The sequence below is a fragment of the Salvelinus fontinalis genome, chromosome 6 (genome assembly GCF_029448725.1).
Source record: "Salvelinus fontinalis isolate EN_2023a chromosome 6, ASM2944872v1, whole genome shotgun sequence".
NCBI lineage: Eukaryota > Metazoa > Chordata > Actinopteri > Salmoniformes > Salmonidae > Salvelinus > Salvelinus fontinalis.
Window position 1 is genome coordinate 65431015 of NC_074670.1, and position 19253 is coordinate 65450267.

Consider the following 19253-nt stretch of genomic DNA (forward strand, 5'->3'; position numbering starts at 1 on the left):
GTAGTGAGTACATACACACACACACAGGTAGTGAGTACACACACACACACACACACACACACACACACAGGTAGTGAGTACATACACACACACACACAGGTAGTGAGTACATACACACACACACACACAGGTAGTGAGTACATACACACACAGGTAGTGAGTACATACACACACACACACACACACACACACACAGGTAGTGAGTACATACACACACACACAGGTAGTGAGTACACACACACAGGTAGTGAGTACACACACACAGGTAGTGAGTACACACACACAGGTAGTGAGTACACACACACACACACACACACAGGTAGTGAGTACACACACACACACACACACACAGGTAGTGAGTACACACACACACACACACAGGTAGTGAGTACACACACACACACACAGGAACAGGAGAGGTAGTGAGTACATACACACACACACACAGGTAGTGAGTACATACACACACACACAGGTAGTGAGTACATACACACACACACAGGTAGTGAGTACATACACACACACACACAGGTAGTGAGTACATACACACACACACACAGGTAGTGAGTACATACACACACACACAGGTAGTGAGTACATACACACAGGTAGTGAGTACACACACACACACACACACACACACACACACACAGGTAGTGAGTACATACACACACACACACAGGTAGTGAGTACATACACACACACACACACACACATGTAGTGAGTACATACACACACACACACACACAGGTAGTGAGTACATACACACACACACAGGTAGTGAGTACACACACACACACACACAGGTAGTGAGTACATACACACACACACAGGTAGTGAGTACATACACACACACACAGGTAGTGAGTACATACACACACACACAGGTAGTGAGTACACACACACACACACACACACACACACACACAGGTAGTGAGTACATACACACACACACACAGGTAGTGAGTACATACACACACACACACACAGGTAGTGAGTACATACACACACAGGTAGTGAGTACATACACACACACACACACACACACACACACACACAGGTAGTGAGTACATACACACACACACAGGTAGTGAGTACACACACACAGGTAGTGAGTACACACACACAGGTAGTGAGTACACACACACAGGTAGTGAGTACACACACACACACACACACACAGGTAGTGAGTACACACACACACACACACACACAGGTAGTGAGTACACACACACACACACACAGGTAGTGAGTACACACACACACACACAGGAACAGGAGAGGTAGTGAGTACATACACACACACACACAGGTAGTGAGTACATACACACACACACAGGTAGTGAGTACATACACACACACACAGGTAGTGAGTACATACACACACACACACAGGTAGTGAGTACATACACACACACACACAGGTAGTGAGTACATACACACACACACACAGGTAGTGAGTACATACACACACACACACAGGTAGTGAGTACATACACTACCGTTCAAAAGCTTGGGGTCACTTTTTTTGTCCATTCAAATAACATCAAATTGATCAGAAATACAGTGCAGACATTGTTAATGTGGTAAATTACTATTGTAGTTGGAAACATGGAATATCTACATGGAATATCTACATAGGCGTACAGAGGCCCATTATCAGCAACCATCACTCCTTTGTTCCAATGGCACGTTGTGTTAGCTAATCCAAGTTAGTGAGTACACACACACACACAGGTAGTGAGTACACACACACACACACACACACAGGTAGTGAGTACATACACACACACACAGGTAGTGAGTACATACACACACACACACACACAGGTAGTGAGTACATACACACACACACAGGTAGTGAGTACATACACACACAGGTAGTGAGTACATACACACACACACAGGTAGTGAGTACACACACACACACACACACACACACACACACACACACAGGTAGTGAGTACATACACACACACACACACAGGTAGTGAGTACACACACACACACACACAGGTAGTGAGTACATACACACACACACACACACAGGTAGTGAGTACATACACACACACACACAGGTAGTGAGTACATACACACACACACAGGTAGTGAGTACATACACACACACACACACACACAGGTAGTGAGTACATATACACACACACACACAGGTAGTGAGTACATACACACACACACACACAGGTAGTGAGTACATACACACACACACACACAGGTAGTGAGTACATACACACACACACACACACAGGTAGTGAGTACATACACACACACACACACACAGGTAGTGAGTACATACACACACACACACACAGGTAGTGAGTACATACACACACACACACACAGGTAGTGAGTACATACACACACACACAGGTAGTGAGTACACACACACACACAGGTAGTGAGTACACACACACACACACACAGGTAGTGAGTACATACACACACACAGGTAGTGAGTACATACACACAGACAGGTAGTGAGTACACACACACACACACACACACACACACACACACACACACACACACACACACACAGGTAGTGAGTGCATACACACAGACAGGTAGTGAGTACATATACACACACACACAGGTAGTGAGTACATACACACACACAGGTAGTGAGTACATACACACACACAGGTAGTGAGTACATACACACACACACACAGGTAGTGAGTACATACACACACACACAGGAACAGGAGAGGTAGTGAGTACATACACACACACACACAGGTAGTGAGTACATACACACACACAGGTAGTGAGTACACACACACACACACACAGGAACAGGAGAGGTAGTGAGTACACACACACACACACACAGGTAGTGAGTACACACACACACAGGTAGTGAGTACATACACACACACAGAGGTAGTGAGTACACACACACAGGTAGTGAGTACACACACACAGGTAGTGAGTACACACACACAGGTAGTGAGTACACACACACAGGTAGTGAGTACACACACACAGGTAGTGAGTACACACACACACACAGGTAGTGAGTACACACACACACACACACACACAGGAACAGGAGAGGTAGTGAGTACATACACACACACACACAGGTAGTGAGTACATACACACACACACACAGGTAGTGAGTACACACACACACACAGGTAGTGAGTACATACACACACACACACAGGTAGTGAGTACATACACACACACACACAGGTAGTGAGTACATACACACACACACACAGGTAGTGAGTACATACACACACACACACAGGTAGTGAGTACATACACACACACACACAGGTAGTGAGTACATACACACACACACACACACACAGGTAGTGAGTACATACACACACACACACAGGTAGTGAGTACATACACACACACACACACACACAGGTAGTGAGTACATACACTACCGTTCAAAAGCTTGGGGTCACTTTTTTTATCCATTCAAATAACATCAAATTGATCAGAAATACAGTGCAGACATTGTTAATGTGGTAAATTACTATTGTAGTTGGAAACATGGAATATCTACATGGAATATCTACATAGGCGTACAGAGGCCCATTATCAGCAACCATCACTCCTTTGTTCCAATGGCACGTTGTGTTAGCTAATCCAAGTTTATAATTTTAAAAAGGCTAATTGATCATTAGAAAACCCTTTTGTAATGATGTTAGCACAGCTGAAAACTGTTGTCCTGATTAAAAAAGCAATAAAACTGGCCTTCTTTAGTTGAGTATCTGGAGCATCAGCATTTGTGGGTTCGATTACAGGCTCAAAATGGCCAGAAACAAAGACTTTCTTCTGAAACTCGTCAGTCTATTCTTGTTCTGAGAAATGAAGGCTATTCCATGCGAGAAATTGCCAAGAAACTGAAGATCTCGTACAACGCTGTGTACTACTCCCTTCACTGAACAGTGCAAACTGGCTCTAACCAGAATAGAAAAAGGAGTGGGTGGCCCCGGTGCACAACTGAGCAAGAGGACAAGTACATCAGTGTCTAGTTTGAAAAACAGACGCCTCACAAGTCCTCAACTGGCAGCTTCATTAAATAGTACCCGCAAAACACCAGTCTCAACATCAACAGTGAAGAGGCGACTCCGGGATGCTGGCCTTCTAGGCAGAGTTGCAAAGAAAAAGCCATATCTCAGACTGGCCAATAAAAAGAAAAGATTAAGATGGGTAAAAGAACACAGACACTGGACAGAGGATCTCTGCCTAGAAGGCCAGCATCCCGGAGTTGCCTTTTCACTGTTGAAACTACAATTGGATATCATGAAATTGGGAAGAAAAAGTGGTAAAAGAATAACAATTTTAATAAGAAATCGACACTGCAGACTGAGGTATCTCAGATATATCAGGGGTGTATTCATTAGTGCACACCATAGTAAAACCTCTTGCAAAAAAAAAATTGTGTTTTTCTTGGACAGATTCATGCAGGTCCCTCCCAGTTTGCTTCCTAGTGAATAACATCAGATGCTATTGGAGTTCAGCATCACCCATCCTCACTGGGCCCTCCGTCACCACGATGGCCAACCACCGCTTTCCCCCATCCTCACTGGGCCCTCCGTCACCACGACGTAAAACAAGGATGGCCAACCACCGCTTTCCCCCATCCTCACTGGGCCCTCCGTCACCACGACTTAAAACAAGGACGGCCAACCACCGCTTTCCCCCCATCCTCACTGGGCCCTCCGTCACCACGATGGCCAACCACCGCTTTCCCCCATCCTCACTGGGCCCTCCGTCACCACGATGGCCAACCACCGCTTTCCCCCCATCCTCACTGGGCCCTCCGTCACCACGACGTAAAACAAGGACGGCCAACCACCGCTTTCCCCCCCATCCCTAACAAACAGCTGATTAAACTTATTGCATTCTAAACTGAAGATCATGATTAGTTGATTATTGAAGTCAGACATGTTAGTATGACACCAATCAGGCCCCAGAGATCTGGAGTCGCCCATCCCTGACCTAAAACATGAACATCTACCCCTTCCTCAAGATAATATTCTTCATGTTTAACTCCCTCACCATGACGTTCCGTAGTTTGTATCGTTTGAAGCGGATGTCATCCATCAGCATCTCGTAAGGCGTGAGCTGGAACTCTATAGGTAGAGGGCTGTACTGTCTCTCCTGGACCTTCTTCAGCTTGACCCCGTTACGCAGGTCACCCATCACCTGCATCCAGAACTTCGCCTGAGGGACAATAGCAGGGTTAGGGCGGTCCTGACGTTTTGTCAGACGGTTATTGTCATGCATAACGGTCCAGTATTATCGGCTACTTGGGTTTTGTAGAGGAGCATCTGAGAAATGAATAAGAACACGTATTTAACACTTATCTAACCATAACCCCTAACCCCAACCCCCAACCCCTAACCCCTAACCCTAACCCTAACCCTAGTCTCTCCAACCCTGTTCCTGCAGCTACCCAGTACGCTGTATGCCATGGTCTCTCCAACCCTGTTCCTACCCAGTACTCTGTATGCCATGGTCTCTCCTACCCTGTTCCTGCCCAGTACTCTGTATGCCATGGTCTCTCCTACCCTGTTCCTACCCAGTACTCTGTATGCCATGGGCTCTCCTACCCTGTTCCTGCAGCTACCCAGTACTCTGTATGCCATGGTCTCTCCAACCCTGTTCCTGCCCAGTACTCTGTATGCCATGGTCTCTCCAACCCTGTTCCTGCAGCTACCCAGTACTCTGTATGCCATGGGCTCTCCAACCCTGTTCCTGCTGCTACCCAGTACTCTGTATGCCATGGTCTCTCCAACCCTGTTCCTGCAGCTACCCAGTACTCTATATGCCATGGGCTCTCCAACCCTGTTCCTGCTGCTACCCAGTACTCTGTATGCCATGGTCTCTCCAACCCTGTTCCTGCAGCTACCCAGTACTCTGTATGCCATGGTCTCTCCAACCCTGTTCCTGCCCAGTACTCTGTATGCCATGGTCTCTCCAACCCTGTTCCTACCCAGTACTCTGTATGCCATGGGCTCTCCAACCCTGCTCCTGCAGCTACCCAGTACTCTGTATGCCATGGGCTCTCCAACCCTGTTCCTGCAGCTACCCAGTACTCTGTATGCCATGGTCTCTCCAACCCTGTTCCTGCAGCTACCCAGTACTCTGTACGCCATGGGCTCTCCAACCCTGTTCCTACCCAGTACGCTGTATGCCATGGGCTCTCCAACCCTGTTCCTACCCAGTACTCTGTATGCCATGGACTCTCCAACCCTGTTCCTGCCCAGTACTCTGTATGCCAGTAAAATCACTCTCCTTAGTTTGTAAGGTGTACGCAGGGATTACATTTAGATTTTATATGCGTATGTGTAAGTGGTTTAAAAATTCCTTTCTTTAAAAGTCTCATTTAATCTTAAAGTGCATTACTATATTTTTCAGTACCAATTAAAGTTTTGTGCCTTTGTACAATCAGTGGGATCAGTTGCAATGCATATTTGTGAATGATAAAAGTAAATTGCACATTTGTCTAAGGAAATATGAGGTGTTTCATGAAATGTTTTGTAAAAGGATAGTTCATTAAATTTCAATATTTTCCTAATGTTCTTGTGCTTCTTTACACCAAAACAAAGGAAAGACATGATATTTTGGTTATTTATAGCAGAGTATGGTATAATTTTAATGGTCCGGCCCACTTGACATCTCCCTAGGCCGTATGTGGCCCACGATGCGAAATGAGTTTGACACCCCTGCTCTAGAGTCTAAGCCAGGGGATAATAATACATGTAGAATTTATATTAATTCTTCAGAGTCCAAGACATTGGACTCACATCGTTTCTAAACTAACATATGGAATTGTTTTCAGATGGTCATACTATGGATCATTTAGCTATTTGATTTGGAATTTTAGGACCCCTTTAGGTACACAACAAGCATAGATATGCTTGTACTGCTATAGACCACAGCAACACATTGAATAACACGTTCATAAATGGCAGAAAATAACAAATCACCAGAAACAAGGTTAAAGTGTCTGTCCTAGGACCCCTTAAGCTATAAAGAAAAATATTTAAACAATTATTGGATGAAACATTGAATTTGGCATTACTGCTATTAGCCAGTAGAAATGCATTGAATAACAGATTCACCACATGGGACAACAGATAGTCAATGGGAAGTTTATTCTGAAGTGTCTGTCCTATATCTGAGAGATTAAACAAAAGATCAGGAAACATACCATTTATTTAAATTAACTTCCTGTCAAAAGTTGTAGAACATCTACCTCGTCCAAAGTGTTTTCTTTGTTTTTACTATTTACTAGTGAAGACATCAACACTATGAAATAACACATATGGAATCATGTTGTAACCAAAGAAAGTGTTAAACAAATCTAAATATATTTTATATTTGAGATTCGTCAAAGTAGCCACCCTTTGCCTTGATGACAGCTTGGCACACTCTTGGCATTCTCTCAACCAGCTTCATGAGACTATGTGAATCAGGCCTTCATGGTCGAATTGCTGCAAAGAAACCACACCAATAATAAGAAGAGATTTGCTTGGGCCAAGAAACATGAGCAATGGACATTAGACCAGTGGAAATCTGTCCTTTGGTTTGATGAGTCCAAATTTGAGATGTTTGGTTCCAACCGCCATGTCTTTGTGAGATGTGGTGTGGCGGAACGGATGATCTCCGCATGTGTGGTTCCCACCGTGAAGCATGGAGGAGGAGGTGTGATGGTGCTTTGCTGGTGACCCTGTCTGTGATTTATATAGAATTCAAGGCACATTTAACCAGCATGGCTACCACAGCATTCTGCAGCGATACGCCATCCCATCTGGTTTGTGCTTAGTGGGACTATCATTTGTTTTTCAACAGGACAATGACCCAACACACCTCCAGGCTGTGTAAGGGCTATTTGACCAAGAAGGAGAGGGATGGAGTGCTGCATCAGATGACCTGGCCTCCACAATCCCCTGACCTCAACCCAATTGAGATGGTTTGGGATGAGATGGACCGCAGAGTGAAGGAAAAGCAGTCAACAAGTGCTCAGCATATGTGGGAACTCCTTCAATACGGTTGGAAAAGCATTCCTCAAGAAGCTGGTTGAGAGAATGCCAAGAGTGTGCAAAGCTGTCATCAAGGCAAAGGGTGGCTACTTTGAAGAATCTCAAATATAAAATATATTTTGATTTGTTTAACACTTTTTTGGTTACTACATGATTCCATATAAGTCATTTCATAGTTTTGATGTCTTCACTATTATTCTACAATGTAGAAAATATTAAAAAGCCCTTGAATGAGTAGGTGTGTCCAAACTTTTGTCGTGTCTTTGCCATCATTAAACTGAAGACTTATTTATCAAATAACTCTAATTATTATTACGTGATTAAACTGATTAATCATCTAACTGTAATTAACTAGGAAGTCGGGGCACCAAGCAAAATATTCAGATTACAAAGTTATAATTTTCCTAATAACTTTTCAGATATTTTATATCTGATCAATTAGTCTTCTGATTAATGAATTCTTCTTTACCCTGCGTTAGTCTCATTCCAAACATAGTAAATTATTGGTTATCTGCACGAACCCAGCCTTCACTATGAGTCATCCATACATCAAGTGTCTTAAATCATTTATTTATTAACTAACTAATTCACAGAAATGCATAAACAAACAAACAAAGTAAATATGGTTACAAGAAATGATAGGAGAATGTGCCCTAGTGGGCTAAACCGGCATGGCGGCTTGTTAGACAAAAGGGGGAGTGGGGGTCAGATGAGAATCTTTTGACATTTACATTTTAGTCATTTAGCAGACGCTCTTATCCAGAGCGACTTAGTGCATACATTTTATTTAAAAAAAATTACATACTGAGACAAGGATATCCCTACCGGCCAATCCCTCCCTAACCCCTACGACGCTATGCCAATTGTGCGTCGCCCCACGGACCTCCCGGTTGCGGCCGGCTGCGACAGAGCCTGAGCCTGGGCACGAACCCAGAGACTCTGGTGGTGCAGCTAGCACTGCGATGCAGTGCCCTAGAGCACTGCGCCACCCGGGAGACGTCACTACAGAGTTGATAATTATAACCATTGAAACGCTAATCCTTTGCACATGAACGCTCACTCATTCGGGTAACAATTGCAATCAATATATATATTTACGCTCAGTGTGTCGTCGGGATCTTTGCTGAAAAGTTAGTTTCTGTTGGAGAGTTTCCGTTCTCTCTCTCTCTCTCTCTCTCTCTCTGTCGTGGTTAGAGTGGATTGTTCAGAGTGACATTCATTCGTGTCGTTATAGAATAGGTGTTTCGGCGGCTGTCGTTCTTCGCGTTCAATGATACCGAATTCCTCGCTGCAGACTAGTAATTAATATCAAAGACTCATTCTTATTCTGTCGGTATCGATAGTCAAAGAGTTTAACCACGTGGGATGGTTAAAATATTCATCAGTCTGGTCTCAAACCTTGGCCCTCTCGTTATCGAGGTAAGCTGGTCTGCAACCTTTGTCCTCTCGTGATTGAGAGAAACATGGTCTGGTGATAGAAAACCCGAGTTCAGAAGGGCAGAAAAGGGCCTGCCCCAGGATGCCGACCATAACTGTGCTCATGGGCTGTCCTCTGATTTAGTTCAACTCAAAAGGGAATTGGAGTTTCCTTCATTAAACAGTCCAAAATCACATTACACAATTTTACAAAAGAAGCACTATTTAATTGGGAATTAAAGGGGTAGCGCCCTATTGGAAGGAGAAGCACTATTTAATTATGAATTAAAGGGGAAGCGCCCTATTGGAAGGAGAAGCACTATTTAATTGGGAATTAAAGGGGAAGCGCCCTATTGGAAGGAGAAGCACTATTTAATTGGGAATTAAAGGGGAAGCGCCCTATTGGAAGGAGAAGCACTATTTAATTGGGAATTAAAGGGGAAGCGCCCTATTGGAAGGAGAAGAACTATTTAATAGGGAATTAAAGGGGAAGCGCCCTATTGGAAGGAGAAGCACTATTTAATTGGGAATTAAAGGGGAAGCGCCCTATTGGAAGGAGAAGCACTATTTAATTGGGAATTAAAGGGGAAGCGCCCTATTGGAAGGAGAAGAACTATTTAATAGGGAATTAAAGGGGAAGCGCCCTATTGGAAGGAGAAGCACTATTTAATTGGGAATTAAAGGAGAAGCGCCCTATTGGAAGGAGAAGAACTATTTAATTGGGAATTAAAGGGGAAGCGCCCTATTGGAAGGAGAAGGACTATTTATTAGGGAATTAAAGGGGAAGCACCCTATTGGAAGGAGAAGCACTATTTAATAGGGAATTAAAGGGGAAGCGCCCTATTGGAAGGAGAAGGACTGAGACGGTTCAGAAAAATTCAGGGCGGTCACAATAATGATTCCTCCTGTACATAGTGTATTTATGATCACTGTTTAACTATTATCTCTACATGGTATTTCACTCCGCATTGCTGGGAAGGGCCCGTAGGAAAACATTTCACTCTGCATTGTTGGGAAGGGCCCGTAGAGGAGTATTTCACTCTGCATTGCTGGGAAGGGCCCGTAGGAGAGTATTTCACTCTGCATTGCTGGGAAGGGCCCGTAGGAGAACACTTCACTCCACATTGTTGGGAAGGGCCCGTAGGAGAACATTTCACTCTGCATTGTTGGGAAGGGCCCGTAGAGGAGTATTTCACTCTGCATTGTTGGGAAGGGCCCGTAGAGGAGTATTTCACTCTGCATTGTTGGGAAGGGCCCGTAGGAGAACACTTCACTCCACATTGCTGGGAAGGGCCCGTAGAGGAGTATTTCACTCTTAGTCTACACTTGTTTACGACCCTCGGATTATAGTGTGAAGATTGAGAGGGTTTTAGAAGGTGTAGAAGTCATTATACAGTGTGAATAGATTTACACTATCAGACATAAACTACATGGCCAAAAGTATGTGGACATGGCCAAAAGGGGGGAAAGGTATTTATGGGGGTCATAAAGCTCACCAACAGGGCAACGTCATGACAACAGACTGATGATTAGGGAGGAACACTGTGTTGTTGATGATGCCATATTGAAGGATATGTTCCCTCCTACAGGAGGAGTCAAAAGCATCAGCACCCCTCAAGATCTGAACCGCAGCTCAGGTAAAGCCTTATTACTGTTCTACCACTTATCGCCTACAACGGTGGGGTGGTGTGAGGATGTACACAGTGTTGGACTTGAATGAGTGTGAATAAACACTCATGACCAAAATGACCAAAAGTATGTGGACACCTGCTTGCCCAACATCTCATTCCAAAATCATGGGCATTAATATGGAGTTGGTCCCCCCTTTGCTGCTATAACAGCCTCCACTCTTCTGGGAAGGCTTTCCACTAGATGTTGGAACATTGTTGCTATAACAGCCTCCACTCTTCTGGGAAGGCTTTCCACTAGATGTTGGAACATTGCTGCTATAACAGCCTCCACTCTTCTGGGAAGGCTTTCCACTAGATGATGGAACATTGCTGCTATAACAGCCTCCACTCTTCTGGGAAGGCTTTCCACTAGATGTTGGAACATTGCTGCTATAACAGCCTCCACTCTTCTGGGAAGGCTTTCCACTAGATGTTGGAACATTGCTGCTATAACAGCCTCCACTCTTCTGGGAAGGCTTTCCACTAGATGTTGGAACATTGCTGCTATAACAGCCTCCACTCTTCTGGGAAGGCTTTCCACTAGATGTTGGAACATTGCTGCTATAACAGCCTCCACTCTTCTGGGAAGGCTTTCCACTAGATGTTGGAACATTGCTGCTATAACAGCCTCCACTCTTCTGGGAAGGCTTTCCACTAGATGTTGGAACATTGCTGCTATAACAGCCTCCACTCTTCTGGGAAGGCTTTCCACTAGATGTTGGAACATTGCTGCTATAACAGCCTCCACTCTTCTGGGAAGGCTTTCCACTAGATGTTGGAACATTGCTGCTATAACAGCCTCCACTCTTCTGGGAAGGCTTTCCACTAGATGTTGGAACATTGCTGCTATAACAGCCTCCACTCTTCTGGGAAGGCTTTCCACTAGATGTTGGAACATTGCTGCTATAACAGCCTCCACTCTTCTGGGAAGGCTTTCCACTAGATGTTGGAACATTGTTGCTATAACAGCCTCCACTCTTCTGGGAAGGCTTTCCACTAGATGTTGGAACATTGCTGCTATAACAGCCTCCACTCTTCTGGGAAGGCTTTCCACTAGATGTTGGAACATTGCTGCTGTAACAGCCTCCACTCTTCTGGGAAGGTTTTCCACTAGATGTTGGAACATTGCTGCTATAACAGCCTCCACTCTTCTGGGAAGGCTTTCCACTAGATGTTGGAACATTGCTGCAGGGAGTTGCTTCCATTCAGCCACACGAGCATTAGTGAGGTCGGGCACTGATGTTGGGCGATCTCGACAAACCATTTCTGTATGGACCTCGCTTTGTGCACAGGGGCATTGTCATGCTGAAACAGGATATGTCCTTCCCCAAACTGTTGCCACAATGTTGGAAGCACAGAATCATCTAGAATGTCATTGTATGCTGTAGCGTTTAGATTTCCCTTCACTGGAACTAAGGGGCCCGAACCATGAAAAACAGCCCCAGACCATTATTCCTCCTCCACCAAACTCCTCAGTTGGCACTATGCATTGGGGCAGGTAGCGTTCTCCTGGCATCCGCCAAACCCAGATTCGTCCGTCGGACTGCCAGATGGTGAAGTGTGATTCATCACACGATAGAAGGCGTTTCCACTGCTCCAGAGTCCAATGGCGACGAGCTTTACACCACTCCAGCCAACACTTGGCATTGTGCATGGTGATCTTAGGCTTGTGTGCGTCTGCTCGGCCATGGAAACCCATTTCATGAAGCTCCAGACGAACAGTTATTGTGCTGACGTTGCTTCCAGAGGCAGTTTGGAACTCGGTAGTGAGTGTTGCAACCGAGGAAAGACAATTTTTACGCACTATGCGCTTCAGCACTTGGCGACCCCATTCTGTGAGCTTGTGTGGCCTACGACTCTGCGGTCCCGTTCTGTGAGCTTCTATGGCCTACCACTTGGCGGCTGAGCCGTTGTTGGTCCTAGAGGTTTCCACTTCACAACAACAGCACTTACAGTTGACCGGAGCAGATCTAGCAGGACAGAAATGTAACAAACTGACAATGCTGGAAAGGTGGCATCCTATGACGGTGCCACGTTGAAAGTCACTGAGCTCTTCAGTACAGGCCATTCTACTGCCAATGTTTGTCTCTGGAGATTGCATGGCTGTGTGCTCGATTTTAAACACCTGTCAGCAACGGGCTTGGCTGAAATAGCCGAATCCACCAATTTGAAGGAGTGTCCACATACTTTTGGCCATGTAGTGTACTGTGTTAAGAGATATGAGAGAGGATTGTGGTCCACTCTACGCGGTGTCCTCAGAAATATAATGTTTCCTGGTTCAGGGATACAGTAACTTCAACCTAACTTTCGTTTCCTCTGAAAAACAGATGTGTGGATTGCGCTCCGGCTTCTTTTTACACCTGCTAGTTAGTTCCTCTTACCCAGTCAGCGTTCTGGAGCTCGTTGAGATCTCTGCCTGGTTCCTCTCTAGTGTCTCCCTCCATCCGACGCAGGTTCTACACGAGGAAGAGAGAGATTTTAAACACACTGTGGGAGATATTCTGAGGTGTTGTTATGCACTAGAAGACCAAGGACAGAGCTTTTGCCATTCCTGGTTGAGATGCTAATATTCTGAGCAGGTCTGCAGAATATGGGATCATTCTAGCTAATTGATCAGTTGAACACTTCTACTGGTAGAGCTGTTGATCAGACTGGGCAGCTGAGTCAAGGGGCCTCTCTAACACACGTTATGTCAAACTGCTGCTGAGTCAGGGGCCTCTCCAACACACATTATGTCAAACTGCTGCTGAGTCAGGGGCCTCTCCAACACACATTATGTCAAACTGCTGCTGAGTTAGGGGCCTCTCCAACACACATTATGTCAAACTGCTGCTGAGTCAGGGGCCTCTCCAACACACACTATGTCAAACTGCTGCTGAGTCAGGGGCCTCTCCAACACACATTATGTCAAACTGCTGCTGAGTCAGGGGCCTCTCCAACACACATTATGTCAAACTGCTGCTGAGTCAGGGGCCTCTCCAACACACATTATGTCAAGCTGCTGCTGAGTCAGGGGCCTCTCCAACACACATTATGTCAAACTGCTGCTGAGTCAGGGGCCTCTCCAACACACATTATGTCAAACTGCAGCTGAGTCAGGGGCCTCTCCAACACACATTATGTCAAACTGATCAGCTGCTGCTGAGGCGCGTTCTCACCTCTTTGGCACTCCTGATCTTCTCCAGGAAGGTGCGTAGCTCTCTGGTCTCGGCGTAGAGCGCCCGACACACAGCCTGGTAGTGGTTAGGGGCATCAGAGGGGCTGGGCAGGTGGGACGTACACAGCTGGGGGGAGGAGGCACAGAGGACAAAGTCACACACTGATAATAACCTAAGGTATACACAAATCATTAATGGAAGGAGATTGAGTAGAACAGAACAGAACAGAGAGTGATGAAGATAAGTTGTTGATGGCTGATGTTCCCTGGGGAGCAACCGGCCCTAGTAAGTAAACCATGATGTTCCCTAACCGGCCCTAGTAAGTAAACCATGATGTTCCCTAACCGGCCCTAGTAAGTAAACCATGATGTTCCCTAACCGGCCCTAGTAAGTAAACCATGATGTTCCCTAACCGGCCCTAGTAAGTAAACCATGATGTTCCCTAACCGGCCCTAGTAAGTAAACCATGATGTTCCCTAACCGGCCCTAGTAAGTAAACCATGATGTTCCCTAACCGGCCCTAGTAAGTAAACCATGATGTTCCCTGGAGAGCAACCGGCCCTAGTAAGTAAACCATGATGTTCCCTAACCGGCCCTAGTAAGTAAACCATGATGTTCCCTAACCGGCCCTAGTAAGTAAACCATGATGTTCCCTAACCGGCCCTAGTAAGTAAACCATGATGTTCCCTAACCGGCCCTAGTAAGTAAACCATGATGTTCCCTAACCGGCCCTAGGAAGTAAACCATGATGTTCCCTAACCGGCCCTAGTAAGTAAACCATGATGTTCCCTAACCGGCCCTAGTAAGTAAACCATGATGTTCCCTAACCGGCCCTAGTAAGTAAACCATGATGTTCCCCAACCGGCCCTAGTAAGTAAACCATGATGTTCCCTAACCGGCCCTAGTAAGTAAACCATGATGTTCCCTGGAGAGCAACCGGCCCTAGTAAGTAAACCATGATGTTCCCTGGAGAGCAACCGGCCCTAGTAAGTAAACCATGATGTTCCCTGGAGAGCAACCGGCCCTAGTAAGTAAACCATGATGTTCCCTAACCGGCCCTAGTAAGTAAACCATGATGTTCCCTAACCGGCCCTAGTAAGTAAACCATGATGTTCCCTAACCGGCCCTAGTAAGTAAACCATGATGTTCCCTAACCGGCCCTAAGTAAACCATGATGTTCCCCAACCGGCCCTAGTAAGTAAACCATGATGTTCCCTAACCGGCCCTAGTAAGTAAACCATGATGTTCCCTGGAGAGCAACCGGCCCTAGTAAGTAAACCATGATGTTCCCTAACCGGCCCTAGTAAGTAAACCATGATGTTCCCTAACCGGCCCTAGTAAGTAAACCATGATGTTCCCTAACCGGCCCTAGTAAGTAAACCATGATGTTCCCTGGAGAGCAACCGGCCCTAGTAAGTAAACCATGATGTTCCCCAACCGGCCCTAGTAAGTAAACCATGATGTTCCCTAACCGGCCCTAGTAAGTAAACCATGATGTTCCCCAACCGGCCCTAGTAAGTAAACCATGATGTTCCCTAACCGGCCCTAGTAAGTAAACCATGATGTTCCCCAACCGGCCCTAGTAAGTAAACCATGATGTTCCCCAACCGGCCCTAGTAAGTAAACCATGATGTTCCCCAACCGGCCCTAGTAAGTAAACCATGATGTTCCCTAACCGGCCCTAGTAAGTAAACCATGATGTTCCCCAACCGGCCCTAGTAAGTAAACCATGATGTTCCCCAACCGGCCCTAGTAAGTAAACCATGATGTTCCCTAACCGGCCCTAGTAAGTAAACCATGATGTTCCCTAACCGGCCCTAGGAAGTAAACCATGATGTTCCCTAACCGGCCCTAGTAAGTAAACCATGATGTTCCCTAACCGGCCCTAAGTAAACCATGATGTTCCCTAACCGGCCCTAGTAAGTAAACCATGATGTTCCCTGGAGAGCAACCGGCCCTAGTAAGTAAACCATGATGTTCCCCAACCGGCCCTAGTAAGTAAACCATGATGTTCCCTAACCGGCCCTAGTAAGTAAACCATGATGTTCCCTAACCGGCCCTAGTAAGTAAACCATGATGTTCCCCAACCGGCCCTAGTAAGTAAACCATGATGTTCCCCAACCGGCCCTAGTAAGTAAACCATGATGTTCCCTAACCGGCCCTAGTAAGTAAACCATGATGTTCCCTAACCGGCCCTAGGAAGTAAACCATGATGTTCCCTAACCGGCCCTAGTAAGTAAACCATGATGTTCCCTAACCGGCCCTAAGTAAACCATGATGTTCCCTAACCGGCCCTAGTAAGTAAACCATTATCATCAGTACAAAAATATTATTTTGCACATGGAAAACCTTACCAAAACCATGTTCACAATTGACCTATTAAGTTGCTTTTATAAATAGCAGTAAAACTAATTATACCTGTTGGTACAAGGCTACATTTGGCTGGGTTTCTGTACAGCTCTTTGAGATATCAGCTTATCCAAGAAGGGCTTTATAAATACATTTGATTTTGATTCAGACCCATGACATTTTCCACATGGCAAAACCATTTTGACAGATTGAAGAATTTAGACAATAATAAAATGGGCAAATGTTGCACAATCCAGGTGTGGAAAGCTCTTAGAGACCCAGAAAGACTCACAGCTGTAATCGCTGCCAAAGGTGATTCTAACATGTATTGATTCAGGGGTGTGAATACTTATGTAAATTAGATATTTCTGTATTTCATTTTCAATAAATTTGCAACAATTTCTAAAAACATGTTTTCAGTTTGTAATTATGGGTGAGAAAAGGGGTATGAATACTTTCTGAAGGCACTGTAAATGCATGACTAGCAAAAAAAAGACATTTAAAAGCTGTGACCCTCACGGTACGTCGCTGTGACCCTCACGGTACGTCGCTGTGACCCTCACGGTACTCCGCTGTGACCCTCACGGTACTCCGCTGTGACCCTCACGGTACGTCGCTGTGACCCTCACGGTACTCCGCTGTGACCCTCACGGTACTCCGCTGTGACCCTCACGGTACGCCGCTGTGACCCTCACGGTACGTCGCTGTGACCCTCACGGTACTCCGCTGTGACCCTCACGGTACTCCGCTGTGACCCTCACGGTACTCCGCTGTGACCCTCACGGTACTCCGCTGTGACCCTCACGGTACTCCGCTGTGACCCTCACGGTACGTCGCTGTGACCCTCACGGTACGTCGCTGTGACCCTCACGGTACGTCGCTGTGACCCTCACGGTACTCCGCTGTGACCCTCACGGTACTCCGCTGTGACCCTCACGGTACTCCGCTGTGACCCTCACGGTACACCGCTGTGACTAACAGGTCTGGATACCTGACATTTGTCATGCCAAATGATGCATTCAAGGAGGAGTTGGAAAATGTAATTAGTCTGGTTTTAAGTCTTTGTTATTGTGCATGTCACCGCCCAAAACAGGAATGCCTTACACAGCCAGGTGAGGGGCTGTGTTCCAAGCGGCATCCTTATTCCCTATGAAGTGCACTATTTTTGACCAGGGCCCATAAGGAATAGGGTGCCATTTTTGGACACAAAAGGTGTTATCTTTCATCTTCCTCCTCCGAGGTAAACTGACAGCAGCGCAGCCTGAGTGTGGACACCACATTACAAATCCCTTTGGTAATTCCATGGCTGTGTCCTAAATGGCACCCTATTGCAGGGGTTCCTAAACGTTTTCACTCAGGGACCCCCTTCCAGCATAGGGGAAGATCCCACGCCCCCCCTGCACGCCACGTCTATTTCTAGTACTGTTCATGACAAACTGTTCACACCCTTCTTGTTGGTGGAGAGAAATGTGCAGGTTTAAAGCTTATTTTCTGCATATCTACACATTATAATTTTTTCGATCTCTTCTTATCGCTATAACTCCCCAACGAGCTCGCGGGTTGAAGGTCGAGTCACGCGTCCTCCGAAACATGACCCGCCAAACCGTGCATCTTAACATCCGCCTGCTTAACCCGTAAACCAGCCACACCAACGTGTTGGAGGAAACACCGTTCACCTGACGACCGAGGTCAGCCTGCAGGCGCCCGGCCCGCCACAAGGAGTCGCTAGAGAGCGATGAGCCAGGTAAACCCCCCCGGCCAAAACCTCCCCTTACCCAGCCCGCCACAAGGAGTCGCTAGAGAGCGATGAGCCAGGTAAACCCCCCCGGCCAAAACCTCCCCTTACCCGGCCCGCCACAAGGAGTCGCTAGAGCACGATGAGCCAGGTAAACCCCCCCGGCCAAAACCTCCCCTTACCCAGCCCGCCACAAGGAGTCGCTAGAGAGCGATGAGCCAGGTAAACCCCCCCGGCCAAAACCTCCCCTTACCCGGCCCGCCACAAGGAGTCGCTAGAGCACGATGAGCCAGGTAAACCCCCCCGGCCTGGCCAAAACCTCCCCTTACCCAGCCCGCCACAAAGACTCGCTAGAGCACGATGAGCCAGGTAAACCCCCCCCCCGGCCAAAACCTCCCCTTACCCGGCCCGCCACAAGGAGTCGCTAGAGAGCGATGAGCCAAGTAAACCCCCCCGGCCAAAACCTCCCCTTACCCGGCCCGCCACAAGGAGTCGCTAGAGAGCGATGAGCCAGGTAAACCCCCCCGGCCAAAACCTCCCCTTACCCAGCCCGCCACAAGGAGTCGCTAGAGCACGATGAGCCAGGTAAACCCCCCCGGCCAAAACCTCCCCTTACCCGGCCCGCCACAAAGACTCGCTAGAGCACGATGAGCCAGGTAAACCCCCCCCCCGGCCAAAACCTCCCCTTACCCGGCCCGCCACAAGGACTCGCTAGAGCACGATGAGCCAGGTAAACCCCCCCGGCCAAAACCTCCCCTTACCCAGCCCGCCACAAAGACTCGCTAGAGCATGATGAGCCAGGTAAACCCCCCCCCCGGCCAAAACCTCCCCTTACCCAGCCCGCCACAAAGACTCGCTAGAGCACGATGAGCCAAGTAAACCAACCCCC

General features: G+C 46.8%; 1 protein-coding gene across 1 annotated transcript in view; it reads right to left on the reverse strand.

Annotated features, from left to right (window-relative positions):
• Nucleotides 1–19253, reverse strand: part of LOC129858310 (protein spire homolog 1-like) — a 123206-nt gene that overhangs the window by 63759 nt on the left and 40194 nt on the right. Inside the window, exons 4-6 of the mRNA XM_055927456.1 lie at nucleotides 14281–14406; nucleotides 13504–13578; nucleotides 5047–5211 (exon numbers count right to left, since the gene is read on the reverse strand). Coding sequence (XP_055783431.1) covers nucleotides 5047–5211; nucleotides 13504–13578; nucleotides 14281–14406 — 366 coding nt within the window. The remainder of the gene's footprint in view (nucleotides 1–5046; nucleotides 5212–13503; nucleotides 13579–14280; nucleotides 14407–19253) is intronic.